The sequence below is a fragment of the Podarcis melisellensis genome (genome assembly GCF_964234715.1).
Source record: "Podarcis melisellensis genome assembly, chromosome: 5".
Taxonomy (NCBI): domain Eukaryota; kingdom Metazoa; phylum Chordata; class Lepidosauria; order Squamata; family Lacertidae; genus Podarcis; species Podarcis melisellensis.
Genome location: NC_138537.1, coordinates 69,846,796 through 69,866,005, shown reverse-complemented (window position 1 = coordinate 69,866,005; position 19,210 = coordinate 69,846,796). Strand labels below are relative to the sequence as shown.

Below are 19,210 nucleotides of genomic sequence, written 5' to 3'. Positions count from 1 at the left end.
ATATAGTCAATATAGGCACAGAGTTAATTTTTTTAACATTTTCTAATGGTGGCGTGCCTCGTGATTTTTTTCATGAAACAAGTGTGCCTTTGCCCAAAAAAGGTTGAAAAACACTGGTTTAGACCACAGCGCCACACACCCCATCATTTTGATTGTGGGAGGCCATGAGCACCCGATGCTGTGAAAATAATGACTTTGCATATTTTAATATATGAAAATGATTCTTCCCCACCATAAAATATGCAAAGAATGTGAACTTTCTTAAGGGAAAGTGTGGAAGACTGCCACAGAACAAATGCTGATCTGCCATTCTTTTGTAACAAATGAGCGTTCACCACTTTCCTTGCAGCAAAATGTACATTATTAAAAAACAAAACAAAAATTTCACAATGTTTTATCTAGCTATAGTTAAATAAGTAAAACTGCAGGGTAAATTAAATTAACCCTCCAGGAGCAAATACACAGGAAATGTCTGTCATATTTTTTTCTAGTAAATACTGATGGAAGATAGCATATGATACCAAAGCAGAAAAGGTTCTCCTTTTGAGATATCTCCATGAGATTTCAACAGTCCTTTAAAGCAGATATTGTAGATTGTGTCATGGTCATAGGGTTGAATGTAGCACAGGAAATGAGACATGAATTGCGTGAGCCAAATATGTGGAGTAATTGAAGAGCATAACTCCAGGGCTTTGGGAGGGGGAGAAGTAATGGAATTCCTAAGTGAAATGGCCCATTGCTGTAATAAATACAAGCTATTTTAATGGCTCCAGAGGAAAGGTCCGTGATATTGCAGGCAAGTTGTACTGGGGGAATCCACAGGCAGTGAAAGATGTGTGTATGTGATAGGGAGAGCACATATGTGAAGTGTTTCTGGGAAGTTCCAAGAAGAGAAACTGGCAGTGAGAAGAAACCCAAAGAACAGAGCCATCTGGAGAGACAGAGATAAGACTTTACAACCCAATACCTGGAAACAGGTGTTATTAGCTAACTTCCATGTTAATATAAGTGGGACCAAGAAGTGGATCCCACCCATGACATCATACATTCCATTGTGCCCTTACAGCGTTAACATCTGTACAGAGGAGGACTCTGTGTGTGCAGTTGTACACAAGAAGGCTTCCATGGAAAGAATTAAGGTTCCTGGTTCCATGGAAGACTTTATACACACACACACACACACATATGCAGAGGCCTGCTTCCTACAGACATTCACACTGTAGGTGCAGACATCAGGGGAATATCTGGGCTGCTCAGAATGACTCCAATCCTTGTTAGTGACACAAAAGCTACCGTACTTACACCTGAAAGAGGATACTGTCATCATAAAACCCAGGAGTCTCACAATGTTGAACCAAAACAGTTGGTGCATTTCTATTGGACCCAAATATTGTGGGAAATAAAAGGCCACCCCTCTACTTAAGGAAGAGATTACAAATATCTAGTTACGTGCTAGTATTCTTTTCTGTCTCATTCTCCTCACCTAATTTTCTTGGAAATAGTTAATGCTCCACTTTGACAATTCCAAAGTTCTTAGCTAGAGAATGAGGTGATGTCAGTGTGAGCACCACAGATGAAATTCTAAGCTCCTTGGTGTCAGCCAGAATTTCTAATTCTTGTAGACACATTTGAATGTAAATAGCCATTTTATGCATTCAAGATAAAAATGAACCCAAGGAAGAATTCTGATGAAACAACCCAAGCTTTCAATTCCATAGACTGGTGATTGTCACCAGGAAAAGGGGGGGGGGGAATCTCAATTTATAAACACAACTTGAGAAAGGAAGAAATTCATTTGCACAAAAATGGCAACTGTGCTTGCTAGAACTCATCAGCTACATTGTCCTCATCTTACAGAAGGAAATAATACTCTATGGGCTGAGAAGATGCAAGTTTTGAAAAATACTCAAACTGTTCTCCACATTTCTTGGTTATCTTGCACAGTTTGCCACAGTTAATATTGGCACATTTTGCAATTTGTCTCCTTGCAGTGAAGGATTATTTAGTATTATATAGTTGATTGCAATTAAGATGGCAAATAGTTAAAATGCAGGAATGCAACCTACAGTAGGCAAATAGCATAATAAATTATGGGTTATAACATGGCTGTCCAACTTTAATTAAGGTTCCAGAAAAAATAAATACATAAACACATAAATAACTACCAACAAAACAAAACAAAAAATGGGATAGATATAAAACTGGATGGGGCTTCCTTTTTCATAAGTGTGAAGACTATTTCGTACATATAAACAACAGAGTTAACACGAATTACATGTGTATTGCTTACCCAAGAGGATGGTACATGTACAGTAAAACTGAACATAGCAACAAGAATTTTTCTGAGTCACAATTTCAGTCTAATGTACAATGCATTATATTCCTTTGTAAAAACTGACTGATGTTCAGCCTTAAAAAGCAATAATAATAATAATAATAATAATAATAATAATAATAATAATAATAATAATAATTTATTTGTACCCCGCCCATCTGGCTGGGTTTCCCCAGCCACTCTGGGCGGCTTCCAACAAAGATGAAAGATACACTAAAATGTCACATATTAAAAACCTCCCTGAACAGGGCTGCCTTCAGATGTCTTCTGAATGTCAGGTAGGTGTTTATCGGTTTGACATCTGATGGGAGGGCGTTCCACAGGGCGGGTGCCACTACCGAGAAGGCCCTCTGCCTGGTTCCCTGTAACTTGGCCTCTCGCAGTGAGGGAACCGCCAGAAGGCCCTCGGAGCTGGACCTCAGTGTCCGGGCAGAACAATGGGGGAGGAGACACTCCTTCAGATATACTGGACCGGGGCCGTTTAGGGCTTTAAAGGTCAGCACCAACATTTTGAATTGTGCTCGGAAACGTACTGGGAGCCAATGTAGGTCTTTCAAGACCGGTGTTATATGGTCTTGGCGGCCGCTCCCAGTCACCAGTCTAGCTGCCGCATTCTGGATTAGTTGTAGTTTCCGGGTCACCTTCAAAAGTAGCCCCACGTAGAGCGCAATGCAATGCAATATTTCTAATTTTACGGTAACTTTATGAATGAGCAGTGATGTGAGATGCTGTACATATTCATAGCTAATGAACGATGCCATGGATGTTAGGAAAATATGGACTTTGTGTAGTCATCCTTTTAAAAGCTGGTTTTCTACTTATTGTTTCTATGGTCCTTGTAACTTGTTATGTTGATAATACAGATATGGAAGTACCAAGGTGGCTAAAGAGTCCTTATCCAATTCTAATGTAAAATAAAAAGAAACCAAGAATGCCAGGAACAAACTTAAGAAGGCCAACAAAACAAGATTAAATGCCTCTTCTACTGAGATTTTTTTATATATATGAAAAAAATCTCAGTAGAAGAGGCATTTAATCTTGTTTTGTTTCACCATGTCTTACCTCATCTTTATCCTGCACTTGGATGAAAAGAGGAAGAGCAAAGCCCACCTGGGCCAGCTCAGGAATAGCCACACTATACTCTGAACTGTTGAACTCAGGGGCGTTGTCATTTATGTCAATGACAAGAATGTTGAAGGTAGTCACCACTGAGGCATTGGAAGGTGTGCGGTCATCGTTTAGTTCTGTCCCCTGTAGGAAGGGAAATTGGAAAGGGGAAACACTGTTATTTTGGGATTTTTGCATGTTGTTTATCCAGCATGTGACTATGTTGAGAACCACACCTTGAAGGATTAAAATAAATAAACACAATCTTATAAACAGAAAGAGAAAGGAAATCCATTTTTCTTCAAACAAGGGAAAAGGAATGGGAATTTACCCTGAGCAGTAGGAAAGCAACTGATATTAGAGGGCAAAGAAGCACGAGGTGAAACTAGTTTGGCAATAGCAGATGCACACCCACCCACATTTTACTCCATGAAGATTTTCTATTTAAAAAAGAAGCATGGAATAAAAGCCAGAGAGCTCCATGCCTAATTTAATTTGGCTTGAAAAGTCAAGATTCTGCAAACAATCTTTTTGGGGGGGAGGGGGAATCAATGTAAATGAAAGCACACAGGTCTTTATTTATTTTGTTGTGAACTTTGCTGCTGCTTTAATATAGCTGTATCAGCCTGCTATTTTGGTCCTAGGCACCACTTTATATTTTGTAATTTATTTTGTTTTAATTTTGTTTTGTGCACCTCAGTAAAAAGGAAAGATTGATAAACCAACAATAATTTTCTGACCTCTAGGCCTATTTTTCTTAGCTCAGTAAGCAGCATGGGAGAGGCTGGAGGATTAATTTTGGAGATGTATTTGCAGCTATGTATTGCAATATGGGGTGCTGTGAACAGGGGCTATGCTCATGCATTGTGTGGAGCAGAACAGAATGCATTATCTGGTGCTAAAAAAGCAGGCAGTGAAGGCACTGAAGACAGTGCAGGGAGCTTAACCATAATTGTCTGGGAGACATGAGCCCACTTCTACTGCACTGGACTGCACCAATTTAATTGCCTTTCTGCTCAGCGAAGTACTGGAAGAGGGGGGAATACAGTCTCACACTGCATAGGGCAATTGGGCAACACAGCTCTATGTAGCCAATATGACTGGGCATAAAGTAGGAATATAGGAAGCTGCCATAGAATGAATCAGATCGTTGATTCATCTGGTTCAGCATTGTCTACGTTGACTGAAGGGCAGCACCTCCCCTGGATTTTAGAGGGGGGGCATTTCCAGACCTACCTGGATATGTCGGGGACTGGACCTGGGATACAACCTGCATGCAAAGCAGATGCTCTACCAATGAACTATACCATTTCCCCCATGTCCTCTCACTCAACATGAGCTCATCTCATTGGATATAGGATCCTTGATTGGCTAGGAATATACATTGGGCATGGGGGAGATAATATGGTGCCAAATGAAGGGGAACATGGTCACCATGAACATTTGGTGTTTAAGAGGAGCATTTCACTGATCCAAATTCCCTTTTAACTACCTGTGAGTTTTTGAAGGAGGCCATACTTCTCAGTCATGGTTTCCTAACGTAGAAAAACTTATCTGTAGCATTTGAGCCAAATTATTCAGTGAAGACAATACGGATCATTATTTATCTCCACCTATGTACTAGCAGACAACCAGAACCAGAGGACCAACCACAGGAAGCTGTCTTCTACTGAGCCAGACCATCTAACTCAGCACCATCTACAATGACTGGGAGACGGTCTCCTGGAGTTGTGGACCAGGAGTTTTCCTCAGCCCTACCTGTAGAGGCTAGGAATGGAAAGCTGGGGCTTTCTGCATGCAGAACATGTGTCCTGCCACTGATCTGCAGCTGCCAGTGCATTTCCTATAGCATTTTGGTGACAGAGAACTAGACTGCAAAGTCACATGAGTCTATTTAGTAGGGGTGAAGAAACTACAGCCTTTCCCCTATTTAAAAATAGATTCTGCCTTCACTTAGATTTTTCTTTAACTAAACAAAAACTGAACTAGGAGAAGAAGCAGAATTTTCAGGGATAGAGATAATAGCATATTGACCATGTAGAATTCCACTGAAAGACCCTCAGCAGAGGTCAAGTGGAGTAATTGCATGCCAGTTTCCCTCCTTGACAAAGTACTGCCCTTCTAGGGGGAAGGAAGGGGATCAGTACTTCTTGGGAAACTGCCTGCCACCTCCCAATCAATGACCCCTCTAACAAATGGATTTTCTCCCCCATCCCCCACCCCTCCAGCCCAGTGGAATCCATACTACTAAATATGTTTCCAACCAGCTCGTTGGCTTGGTATTGATTTTAATTAAACACCTGTGATTGGTGCAGGGAGGGAGGGAGAATTTCTCAGGTGCTGGAACATGGTTCTTCATGGCATTTGTTAACCAGGATGTTTTGCCCCTCTTCACTGTAATTTCTGCTCAGCATGGACAAACTTGTGTAGGAAGGCTCTGATGAGCATCACGCCATGTCTACTAGCCATTGATGGCCTTATCCTCCATGCATCTGTCCAATTCCCCTTTTAAAGTTGACCAGTTTTGGTGACCATGGCCACACCTTGTGGTATGAAATTCCTGAGTTTAACAATGCACTGGGTAAAGAAGCACAGCTTCTTGCCTGTCTTGAATCTCCTATCATTCAGCTTGATCAGGAACTCTTATTATCTAGTTCCAGCAGGCAGTTCCATAAAACGCATTTCTCCAGGAACTTCAACTCCATAGCATTACCCAATTTGCTACCTAGGGACACAGAGATATCTAACAAATGGCCCTAGGTTTATCTAAAATCTAATAGCACTGAGTAAGGAAAAGAATAAACAGAATTGGACAAAAACAGAGCACCTAACTGTTTTGGGAAACTTACTGAAAATGCATGCAACTTCTTTTTCACATGTCTACTCTTGTTACCACTCAGTTTTATACACGTTTGAAAAGTCTTCACGTGGAATGGCTTATATTATTTTTCTCCTTCACCATGCACGTCCTATTATCTCTGTTGTCCATATGTACCACTCAAGTGTTTTTGAGTTGGAGTTGTGTCTGATTGTCAAAACCAAGCAATTCCAAGTTTGTTCTAAGGAATGTTCCTGGGCAGGAAAAAATATGCTTCATGATGGATCTTTGGAACCACCTGAATGTTGGAACCACTACATCATGTTGTAGCTACTGATATGATGCACAATTATTTGGACTGGATGAAGACCCAATGTCAACAGCAGGGATCTATGGATGATGAAAAATGGGTCCACTTCCTCTCAGTTGGAAATAGCATAATATGCCTCAATATCTAAATGCTTGAAGTTGGGGAAGAAAGTCATCTGAGTCTACTGACAATGACTTGTCATGAAGCTATAATATAAAGGCAAATTTTGTGTCAAAATTCAATAAATAAATGGGAGATTTAAGTTATGTGAATAAGTGAGGGAATGTGAATACTAAAACACTTATAGCAAGCATTCAGCTTCCACCAAAAGTATTTCAGTTTTGAAACTCCCCAAAATGTGTTTGTTCCTAACTACACATATCCCCAAGCAGAATGGCAATGATTTAGGTACAATTTCTCTCTCTCTTGGCACTCAATATTCAAAGCTATAAATTGAACAAAATTTCATGTTCCTGGGGAAATCCTCAATTCTAAGATCTGCACATATAAATTGCATTTCAAAACCCAAATTCTCCAAATTTATGCAGTTTCAGGTTAAACTGAAATCCCACTTTAGCTTTTGCTGCCACAACCAATGTTCCCTTCTTCTCCCTTGAAATATTCTGAAACACTTGCTCCAATACAGCCCATCTCTGACTCTCTCACCTTCACTGTAAGAATAAATCCAGCACTGTAGAAAGGATTTTCTCGGTCCAGTGGCCCATTCAGCGTTAAAGCACCACTGATGTAGTCCAGTGCAAATATACTGTTGGTGTTGCCTGACAATAAAATAAATTGAATCAGCACACATAAAACTCCTGTGCAGAAATGCATAAAAAAAGCTCAAGATTTAACATTTAGGTCAAAAACAAAACACAGTTGCAGATCAGAAAAACAAAATGTTGTGCTGTTTGAAACCCCAGCCAGCAACAGATTTATGCCATGACTTGAAAACATTACTGAATGTATTTTAAAGATCAAACTCTATTTCTCATTGCCTCAATCTAACAAGATACAGGTTTGGAAACTGAGCTGCTGCTGCTGCTCCTCCTGATAGCATCACAAAAACTTCAGGCAGTGAAGGAGTTTCAAAGCGCTCCTGTTTAAATGGAAATGTATTCATGGCTTTTGTATACACATCACTTCTGCTACTGATTATGGATCTTTAGCAGGGCACAGAGACACACATCTGCAGTTCCCTTTAAGTATAAGGCTGGGTGTGGAGGGAGGGTAGTTTGCCGAAAGCATTCTTGACAGTATGTAGAGATGAGATCGGAAGGATGTGCAGGACATAGAGCAGAAATGGGATCCTTTCTCCTTCTCCTCCTTTGTAATGCACAACCCCAACTTCAAAAAGTGGTGGGACACAAGATAAAGCAGGCTAGCAAACCTGTGGAACAGGAAATCAAGGAGGTGAGACTGGGATGGGGGAAGAAGAGGTAGAGAAGTAGGAGTCCTGTTCTAATGTTTTACAGAAAACCCACCCAAAAGGGTGGAATTCCCCAATTTCAAACTTAAACACTAACCTATTGCTCAGTCACCACAGGGATCAAACCTAGAGCCCTGTAGATCAGGCACTGATTGCCTACTGCTTGTACTGTCAAAAAAAGAAAAGGGGAAAAAAGGGGAAAAAAGAGGATTATGTTATAAAGTTTTCGTTTTTTAAAAAAGGTTAGAAATAGGGCAGGAAGTTTCTTGGGGATATCATGAGGACAAGTCAATCAGTTCTATGTACGGCTGGCTTCTGCGTAAAACTTGCACACACATTTCCTTCAGAACTCAGCCCTGGAGAAGAAAAGACATAGTGAAGAAGCTTTCAGATTTGTTTCATTCCTCAAGACTTATATATGACTTCACATTTTAGAAGACAAAGGTGTGGGGGAGAGGAAGAGCCTGCCACCTCCCCCCATTTTATTCCCAACCCCCCCCCCCCAAAAAAATACATGCACACTTGTTGCTACACATTTCCTTTCATGTCTGAACTCCCAACTTCCTCTCTTTATGAAATACTTTTGTCACCCCTTATTCTATTGTTACCTCTCTTGTCAATTTCTTGACCCACTAAAAAGTCCCAGCCTGGGTTAAGTGCATTTTAGCATGTGGCTGACTGCATACTGCAGAAATGTCTGATGGCTTTCAATTGGTTTGTTTGCTCCATTGATCTAACAGCAATTACACCACCTCCGCTTTCTTTCCTATAAAGAACTAAAAAATTGAACATGGGCAACAAAACAATCCCAGGCCTGTTCCACACCTCTGTTGTTCCTCCGCCCACTGGGTTCCACAGCAGAGAAAATAGTAGATGTCCACAGGTGGACAGGCCTGTCCTTGTGAATCCTTGTCTTGAGCCTGTAGTTGCCTTACTAGTGTGGCTGTTGCTTTCCATACAGTTCTTATAATGTATGTAGTGAGGAAAGCACATGGGAGGCATTTGGAGATTTCTGTTCTACCCTTCTCTTCTAATGCCTATGTTCTACTCATTAGGCATGGTAACTCCCCAGACCAACACCACCAGCCTCAGGGGATGGACAGCATTAGCATGGGCAATAACTGTTGTCACATGACCCTCTCCCATACCCACATGATCTCCCTGATACACAGCAGTGGGGAAGCAGCCAGGTGGAAGCTATGAGCCATGCCATTCAGGTAATCTGGCTCTTAAATGTTATAAGCTAGTGATGCTGGATACGTTTGATTGGAAATAGGACACAGGCACACATAGATTATCAAGACACTTTCCAATTTTATTTTTTTGTTATATTTGTCATATTTTTAGTTTTAAAACTGCAGTATCAGCTCAAAGGAACAAGAATTAAAAACACGTTCATCACATTCTCTCATTTCAGTCCAACTGTGCTTGATTAAGACTGTGCTCCTAAGCACACTTACTAGGAGTGAGCCTCATTGAACTCAGTGGGACTTATTTCTGACTCAGTCAACATGTTTCAAATCAGGATGCAAAGATACGAAATGCTTCTGCTATCTACATTTGCACTCTCTGCCTCTTGCAGTGTCCTGAACTTCAATATGAAGCCTTGTTGTTCTTAGGATGCTTGAGAGTTTAATGATGGCATTGACTGTATTGTACTTGGCCAGCAAAGGACATTCTATTGTCTCTTATTTGGGCAACTTGGCATTGCTAATTATGTGCCCTCCAATTCTGACCTGATCCTTTCCAGTGTTGAGCTACTGGCCCTTTCAGTTGACAAACAAGTACAGTCGAACATCTGTCTATGTAACCCTCTGGTTACGCAAACTTCGGGATGCGCATGCGGCAAACCCAGAAGTATTTTACCAGGTTTTGCAGCGCGTGCATGCGCAGAAGTGGTATGTGCATGCACAGAAGCGGTCCTCAGGTTGCGGAAACCTTGGGATCCAACAGGAACTGCGGAATGGATCCTGTCCGCAACTGGAGGTACCACTGTATTGTGATTTCACACCAGGCTACAACCTGGATTTTTCAAGCTGAAAAAATGGCCGAACAGATTGCTTTTGCATCAGGGGAAAAAAAAAGTAGATGTGACTATTTTGCCTTTGCTTTAGAAGTACAAACCTGCATTGTCCATGGTTCTACTAAACAGTGTTGCAATCCGAGGAAGGTTTTTATGCAGCATGGCTTCCTATACTTTATAGTCTAAAATATGCAGTACGGAATTCAAGAGATGTTTTATCTCTGTGTTCTGTAAATAAGCAGACTGGCCAAGACAATCCAAATGTCTATATATATTTGAGTAGCATATACATTTGTTTTTAAAATGGCTCCCACTCTGTCTCTCTTTCTCTCCCCCAGCACATACACATTCTGTACTAAATGGTGTTCTGAGGGTGGGGACATGTAATGTGACATCACACTTTGAGTAACCCCTTCCCTATGAAGGAGAGCAGCTCAGAACATTACAACATTGTGCCATACATTTTTACACTGGCAAACATCTAGCTTGAGGCTTGGCATCACTAGTGAAAATGCCCTTGGACACATAATCCAATAGCCCTATTCCTTTTGTCGAAGGGACATTTGCTGCCACAACATGCAATCTTTAGACTGGCCTGGACTCATTAAACCACTAAACTTAAAGTGAATGACTTTCATGAGATGTGAAAGGGGAACGTGGCCTACACCGTGCACACTAGATAATTTATTAATCAAAATGTGCTCTGTCAGGGCTCCTCTGCACTGAAATAGATGCTGTTGGATGTGGTTCATAGAATCAGCAACAGACACAGTTATCATTATATAAATAGTCCATCAGCGGCTTTGACTACCTCGCTGATCTTCACCTTGAATTCTACCCCATACAACATCCAGACAGGTGCTCAGGGCTGCTTCCCTGTAATGTCTCCCACACTGTTTTTATACAGATTATAGACAATAGCAGGGGTGTACGTTTTGGGAGGGGAGGGCTGCCAGAAGCATCCATTGCAGCAAATAATAGTTGCACCCAAGGAAATGGCTGAGAAGTTGTAACCCAGGAGGTGAAACTAGACTAAATAAATCACTGAGTCAAAAAGACAAGGGCAGTAAGCATGTGAGTTTACATAAGGCAGGCAGCAAACTAAGATGATAGTCCATTCAGACTCAAAGGTAGATGTGCAAGGAAGGAGCAGATCCAGTAAAAGGGAGCACAGCTGCATGGCACAACAGAAAAGGGATAGGGCAGTCTCCATAATGCCAAGGCCATCCAGGTCAACAGTATGAATTGTACCTGTGTATTCCCAGGCACAACACGTGGAATGAGGTTCAGGCCAAATATTTGCAGCACCATTCATTCATATTTCTGCTTAAATTTATTTATACTTCTTCTTTAATTTGCACAGGGTTGCATCCAAGTAAACAGGGAGCAGAAGGCAAATATATTTCCCACAGAGAGAATGCACATTTGGATTCCTACATATTTATGGCTCGAGTGCAGTTTACAGAATGAATCTTCACAACCATGCTTACGGGGGGGGGGGGGGGACGGGACACCCATAAATCCGCTGTTTCTTTGCTGGAAAGACTGGGTTGTAACCAACGGTGGCTTTGTGTCAGTGGAAAGCTCTTCCGCTCCTGAAAGGGTGAACATCTCGTTTTCACTAACACACACATACATCTGTATCCACTATAGCCCAGAACTTCCTGAGTGTTGGGTGGGTTCTGGGACAGAATGAGATAGGGCCCAGATGGCTAAAAGACGAAGGAGGGACCAGGCAAAATTGGATGCCTCACCTTATAAGCAGTTCCAGGCTTTGTTTAATTAAATGATTAAAAATAAAAATCCCAACACTTTGGAAACATACAGCCCAACCCACAAGAAAAGCCTGTTCTTAACAATTCCCTCATTTTCTCCAGTGTACGTACAACAGCTTCTATGCTGTTACATATATATTCCACATTTTGCACCATATCAACATTGAGGAGTGGGGCATAGGTGAGACACAAATCTGTGTTTCACATCCTATGGATATATCTTGTAAAGACATCAGAGTTAATAACCATGAGTTCAATTCAGATAAAATTAAATGCATTTAAATCATATTTAAATCTATGAGGCTTGTTAAATTTGCATACGTTCCACTGATTTCAATTTCACTGTGACTTCTGAACACTTACATTTCCTTAGGTTGTGTGCTATGAGATGCATTTGGTACTTTGCCTCACAGATTCCCACAGCATCAGATTCCCCATCGGTCTCTAAGGGTAGCTCATTGCTGGGGAAAGATTTTACCATGGGATCTGCCTGTCCCACATGAATCCTGGTCAGGAATGCTAACGCTGTGGCATAAAGACCAAGCAACATGACAACAACAGCCATGCCACAGTAGTGTGTATGTATAACTCAGATCACAGATGTCATCATTACATGGCAAACTTGCCTTCTTCGCATTGACAATTTTGTTTGCATAGTATTTTTTTTTTGGGGGGGATCTTACCATGATCAAAATTCCAGACTGCTACACTTTTTCTTAATACCTGCATTTATTCCTATAAAAAACTATTATTCACATTGCAAAGCTGTGTTTCAAAAGAAACGCCCTTTCTATATTTGTCTTCTATATATCCCAATTAAAGTCATACTTCCACAAATAGGACATTGTTTGGATCCAGTCCTACTAAAACACACACACACACCACACACCCAGGGCAATATTCCAGAGGCAGCTGTCAGCTCCTCAACCCCTTGTGAAACCAGTTACTTCCTCTGCCCCCCCCCATACTCTCATAGTCTTTCCAGCTGTTTCAAAAGCTGATGTTGAGTTACTGTTTTAATTACTGAAGGCCATTTGTTGGTGAAGCTTTCTGAAATAAAAGGAGCCATTATAAAAGCAATATTTGCAAAGACTGTTCCCGGACTGACACTGGGCCAAAGCAACGTAACACACACTGCTAATTCTCTGCAACACTGAAATGTCTGAGGCACTTTGGTTGTAGCAACACCCAACATTTTAGCTTTTAGTCTAGTTCTATCTCATGGACATGGTAGAAATCAGATTTCTGGGATGGATCATACCACCATCATAGAATGGACCATACCACTTCAGACTGGGGATTCTCTATCCCTAACCTAGGAGGAGGGTATTGAAAGGTCTGCTTGCTCTTGTGTTAATACAACCTCATCAATAAATTTTTGCCTGAATCTCTTCAAGAAGAAGTGTTTGGATTTGATATCTCGCTTTATCACTACCCTAAGGAGTCTCAAAGTGGCTAACATGCTCCTTTCCCTTCCTCCCCCACAACAAACACTCTGTGAGGTGAGTGGGGCTGAGAGACTTCAGAGAAGTGTGACTAGCCCAAGGTCACCCTACAGCTGCATGTGAAGGAGCGGGGAAGCAAACCCGGTTCACCAGATTACGAGTCCACCGCTCTTAACCACTACACCACGCTTGCTCTCAATATCTATCTTGGGATGTTGGTTGGTTGCTACCAGAGAGAAACAGAATTTCCCTGGCTGTGGAAATTCCCTCCAAATATATATTCACCTGACGTCTTTACTGTCTTTTAGACACTAAGCTATATCCATCCTATCTGACTATTTTTTACAGCCGAAAGAAACCATATAAACAATATAATAAATAACTAATTTTTGTTAGGTATAATGCTTCTTGTTTATATTTATAATGCTTTTTTACAGCTGTTGTTCATTTTAGTTTATTTTTATTTTAACGATGGTGATATCTTAGATTATTTTATCGATTTGTGAGCTGCCTTAAAGACCGTTGTAGTAGAAAGGCAAGACACAAGATTTAACAAACAAACAAACAAACAAACAAACAAACAAACAAATGGGTATTTTCAAAACTGGAGTAATTTAATTTCACAGGCTACAGATGAACCAATGCGTATACACCATTGTTTTCCAGGTTAGGTATACACCATTGCAATACTGCTGCCTCATTCTGCTTCAAGTCTAACTCACACATTTTATTTTCAGGTCCGCATCTAAGTTGGGTGGGGTTTTTTAAACACACTCTTAACAACGTGGACAAGAATCTCAGGAACCGGACATGACTACCATTATGTCTTTCCAGTCCTTCTGACAAGAAAAGCTACTGTGGTACTTTTGGAGTTTATGCTTTCTGCAGTGCCCGCACCCCTTAGACTTTATGCAGTCATGTAAATTCACCTCCATTCCCACTACAGCATTGTGCAACATTATTGGAAATGTTCTGCCAGGGTTCACCAGTATGATGTTCCACAGTGTTTTATGCTGCATTTTTTGACCATGTTTGCATGTGGTAGATAGGCAAGAAAAACTGACTCTTCCATTTTATATGGCCATTCACCCGGCTTCTCACTTTTTTTCTTGCCTTTGCTGTAAGGTTCTAAAGTCAACTCTGTTACAAGTTAGTAGACAGGGACAATAGTTGTAACACACACCTTAAGTTTTATGACTCCCACACTCCACTGGCATGGCAACGGCCATCTAAATTTAACTCCTCCCTTCATGGTTATTAATAATAGCCTGACTGCCCAACCCCATTTCTGATGTCTTTCCATCACTTGTTGCACCTTGGAAGCTGCCAGGACATCAATCTCTCTTAGCCTGAAGAGCTCCTTAAATGAAAAATCTTATCTAGAACAGGTCATGTTATATAACAAGTCACTAGCTTTGCCTGGGAAATGAAAGATGATGAGGTAGAGTCCCCGGGACAGAGGCTATCTTCATAAATCTGCCAAAAAAGGAGCTGTGGATTACATTACTGGATTAATTATCTGTCCTTCAAAACACAGCCCTGACCTCAGTGTCTGAACATCACCAGCCTAACCCAGCTTGTGAACACAAACAAGGGATTGCTTCCTCTACGGTGATATTAGAGGGGGCCGTTTGCTGGTTGCACTTGAGTTTACCAAAAGGTATTCTGGGAAATTTACAAATGACCCTCAGATCTCTAGTGTTTTCCATGTGGCTTTTCTCAGGTCTGTTGTCCTATGTGACATTTACCTTTGCTTTCATTTTAGTTGCTAGTCTCTGTATGTTTAAATGGGTTTTGAGCTGGATGCTGGCATTATGCTAATTTAGTGAAAGCAAAGGAATCACTTGGATCCAAGTTAAGGACAGCAATTTCTAGCTCAGTGTAGATTGCATTGGGGTACATACAGTAACTCATCTTACTGATTTGAAGCAAACATCAAAACTAAAGAAACAGTTAACCTTAAAATTAATTCTTCCTTGTGGCACCTACCCACACAGAATTTGAGAATTTTTTACCATGCCCCTTTGGGATTCTGTCCAGATTTCTCCAAAAATTCATCTGAAAAAGAACCTCCCAGTTCTTTTCAAGTTTTGCTTTATGTGAAATCCAATGGTAACTTGGGAAGTGCGAAAATCTTGCACTTGGGATAAATTCAGTTCAGTTCACATTTAAATTATGTATGAACCTACATAATTTTCACTTTGAAACAATAAGCAAAGCAAAACACAGCCACAGCAAGTTTCCTTTGAAACTTGCACTCCTCTGACTTTAGCAATGCAGTTCTCTAGCAAAGTAATTGTGCAAAATGCGCAAACAAGACTAAGGTGTGCATAAAAATGCATATAATAGTGGAAATTACGTTAGAATGCATTGTATTAGGAAAAATGAGTGTATTAGGCAAAATTGCATAGAAACATGTATCTTAGAAGAAATATGCTGAAATGTGGAGATTGAATTTAAGATTGGAAAAAATGAACAAGTGAGTGAAACTGAAACTGATTCGTCTATCCCTCCTTGCCAATGAATTTCACTAGTTTTATTACTTTATTATTACTACACTTAAGATTCTGCATCTGTTTCACCTGAGTAGAAGCTCAAGCCTTCGTTTTTAATTTCTCTTTAGGTGAAATTTCAGAGACAATTCTATTCCTCAGCCAAGTTGAGCCTTTTCTAGAAAAGAGGACCTTCAGCCATGTCAACCCATGAAAGGAAAATATATGGGAGTTGATAAGACAATGTGATTGCACACTTGATATCTTTGTAACTGAATCACTTGAGCTTGACCTTACTCTTTTTTTTGAAGTGGTTATGCTTCATCTTCTAGCTTTAATGTTCTTCTGTCAAGTGAAAACCTTGTATTTGTAGAAGGGCTGTATATAAAAAAGTTTCTGCAATATGTTCTGAACCAACCAATATCAAACACAATTTGAAAATGTTGGCCTAGAATTATTATATATTTCTTCACCGCCATGCCTGTAGTTTAACAGAGAGATAATTAATTAAACTGGGGAAATAAAATCAGTATTTTTACTTTTCATTGAACATTCCGTTTGCTTTTGCTACCCTAAATTTAGCTTCAACAATTGGCGGTGGGGGAAAGCCAGCAACAATCATTTTTAATATTGCTGAGTTAATTCCTAATCAAATTCATCAGCTATCTTCTGACATTAGACAGCTTTTTGCACATTTTGCAAATGTTTCCAGCCCAAGCAGAAAATATACTCACTGACCTTTACCATAATAATAGGGGATAATGACAAACTAATTATATATTTCTGGATTGACAAAAACCAGAAATGAAACTTGCCTTTGGTGCATGGATTACTGGAGCCTTCACTAACTTAAATAATTGCCTTTTAGAAACATACAGACACTGGTGTTACGTATCATCTATACCAATAGCGAACTCAACTTTCTGAGTGCTGGTCTTTACGCAGCCAAAACAGCACCACCCAAAGGCAAGAGGGAAATATGAGTAGGCTTAGGTGAGCAACAGAGTTTGCAGAAATACAAAAACCAGAAAAAAATACCTTCCCCCCACAAAACCTTTAAGGTGGTGGTGGGGAATGAAGGAGAGGGGGAACGACACCCTGAAAACTGCTCCATGAAGATGAGTGTGCTCAGAGGCTTGCTGTTGAACACTGCCTTGCTGTTGGCAGGGATAGGTGATGGTAGGATGCAATGCTGTATCCTGAACAGGAGCACTCCTGACTGAAATAATCTGTTGTGGGTCCAAGTTGCACACACACTATGTGCTTACTTTCTTCATCCACATAACTAAAACCAGCAAATTATTATTCATGCTAGATAGGAGCTGTCAGCACTAAAACTGAAAACCTGCGTGCTACTGCCCTACGCTGTGGGCTACCAGGGCTGCAAGACAGGATGTTCCCTGATATATGAAGTGCTCCAAGTACCTAGAGTAACACCAAAGGGTCAGGCTGTACAGCCTGCTGGAGTAAGGAGGCACAGACCCTTCCTTCCTTCCTTCCTTCCTTCCTTCCTTCCTTCCTACCTACCTACACTGTTTCCCCCCCTGACGGAACTCAAGGCGGCTTACAGATAAACATTTATTACAGAGGTAATTTTCTGGCTTTTCTGACTGCACAAAACCAGAATCCATAATAGACCCACCAGCAGAAGCAAAATACACCACAGTGGTGGGTAACTCAATTCACCACATGCCAAAATCAGATGCTCAAACTGCATGTGGCAAAATACGCCAGTAGAAATTCCCCTTTTCCTACAATAATGCTTTCTACTGAAAACTGTTGAGTTAGTATCAGTTAGTTCCAAGCAGATTTCAAAACTGCAGTTTCAGCTTGCAGACACAATCCAAAAAGAAAATGCAAAACAGCTTAATCACTTGTGGCTTTGATGTATTCTGCATGATTTTCTATGATGATAGGTGGCCTCCCCAATGTGATAGACCCAGGGGTAATGATTAAGTTATTGATGTATGTCAACAGATGCAATCATGTTTATTATGGCTGTGAGACTGACTCTTACTCTGCAGGCACACAGATTCCCCAGAAGAACGTTCAGGTTATTTTGGCAATAACTCTGTTGGATAAGGGTGGTGTGAGAAAATATGGGCCATTCTATTGGCCAGATAAAAGACGGTGCTGATAAACAAAACTGTTATAACCAATTCAGAAAATAAGAAATGTTTAAGGAGATGATGCATGAAGAAGTATTGGCTCATGCAAGGGGGTTCACCTGCACATATGGCAGAACTTCCCCACAAGATGTTGACATGTTTCCCTAGCCTTAGGAATGGTCCCACAACAAAACTTACTACGGTAAATTGTAGTCTGGATTTATTTCATTCGGAATATCAGCTCACTAATATTTGGGTCTGGTTCCTAAGCCAAACTATGGCTCCATATGAGCAAGCAAGTGTGTGGGTATGGGAAGCAAAAATTGTGCTTGCTTTGCTTCTTTCTGGTCCTGCGGCTGCCACACCACCAGAGGTAAACTATGGTTTGACTTAGCATTATGTGTAAACCCAGGGTTGTTGTTTTTCTCTCTCAAATTAACCCTTTGCACTAATCCAAGAACAAACCTTAACTTCAGCTCATGGTTTGTTTGGAGTGACACAAACTATAAGTTCAAGTTCACATGTTGTTGTTGCTTAGTCGTTTAGTTGTGTCCGACTCCTCGTGACCCCATAGACCAGAGCACGCAAGGCACTCCTGTCTTCCACTGCCTCCTGTAGTTTGGTCAAACTCATGGATTCTTCATGGATCACTGCCTTGCCGTGGCAAAGGGGCTTGAATAACTCAGAGAAGCTATGAGCTATGCCATGCAGGGCCACCCAAGATGGACAGGTCATAGTGGAGAGTTTTGACCAAACGTGATCCACCTGGAGTAGGAACCGGCAAGCCACTCCAGTATCCCTGCCTAGAAAACTCCATGGACAAAGTTCACATGTAATGCTAAGCAAATTCATGGCTCAGCTCCCGGTAGCAAAGCAGCAAACAGGAGGAGAAGCAAAGGGGCTGTGTTTTTTGCTCTGTGTACCTACATGTTTGAGCGTACATTGCTTATGTGTGGTTTAGCTTAGCATTATGTGTGAACAGGGCCTTTGACTTCACTATGTAAACATGATCAAGTGAATTTGTCCTTGGATTTAGAGCATACCAAAGCAGGTTATGCAAGTGACTTATTTATTAAACTTGACAAATATTTGCGAACAACAGTGCAAAGTTAAAAAACAACAGCTTCAAACTCCGAAGGGAAAAAGTTACTAGTTTTATAGTGGCAGGCAGGGGAATGACTCAGATCACTCCATAGATGTGTTTTTTCTGTCTGATCAGCGAGCAAATGTTGGCTGTCAACCGAGCTATATGATTTTGCTAGGCTGAGATCAAATGCATAATAGCGGGTGTCAAGAAAGAAGCAACACACCTGTGCCCATCCTATAATTTTTTTCACAGCAGTAAAACGTTTTTTCAAACTCAAATAT

General features: G+C 40.8%; 1 protein-coding gene across 2 annotated transcripts in view; it reads right to left on the bottom strand.

Moving 5' to 3' along the window:
- The window catches only part of CDH23 (cadherin related 23), a 366,100-nt gene that overhangs the window by 209,788 nt on the left and 137,102 nt on the right, over positions 1-19,210 (bottom strand). For both annotated transcript variants that reach the window (XM_081913082.1, XM_081913083.1), the window contains exons 9-10: positions 7,237-7,349; positions 3,398-3,586 (exon numbers count right to left, since the gene is read on the bottom strand). In XM_081913082.1, coding sequence (XP_081769208.1) covers positions 3,398-3,586; positions 7,237-7,349 — 302 coding nt within the window. The remainder of the gene's footprint in view (positions 1-3,397; positions 3,587-7,236; positions 7,350-19,210) is intronic.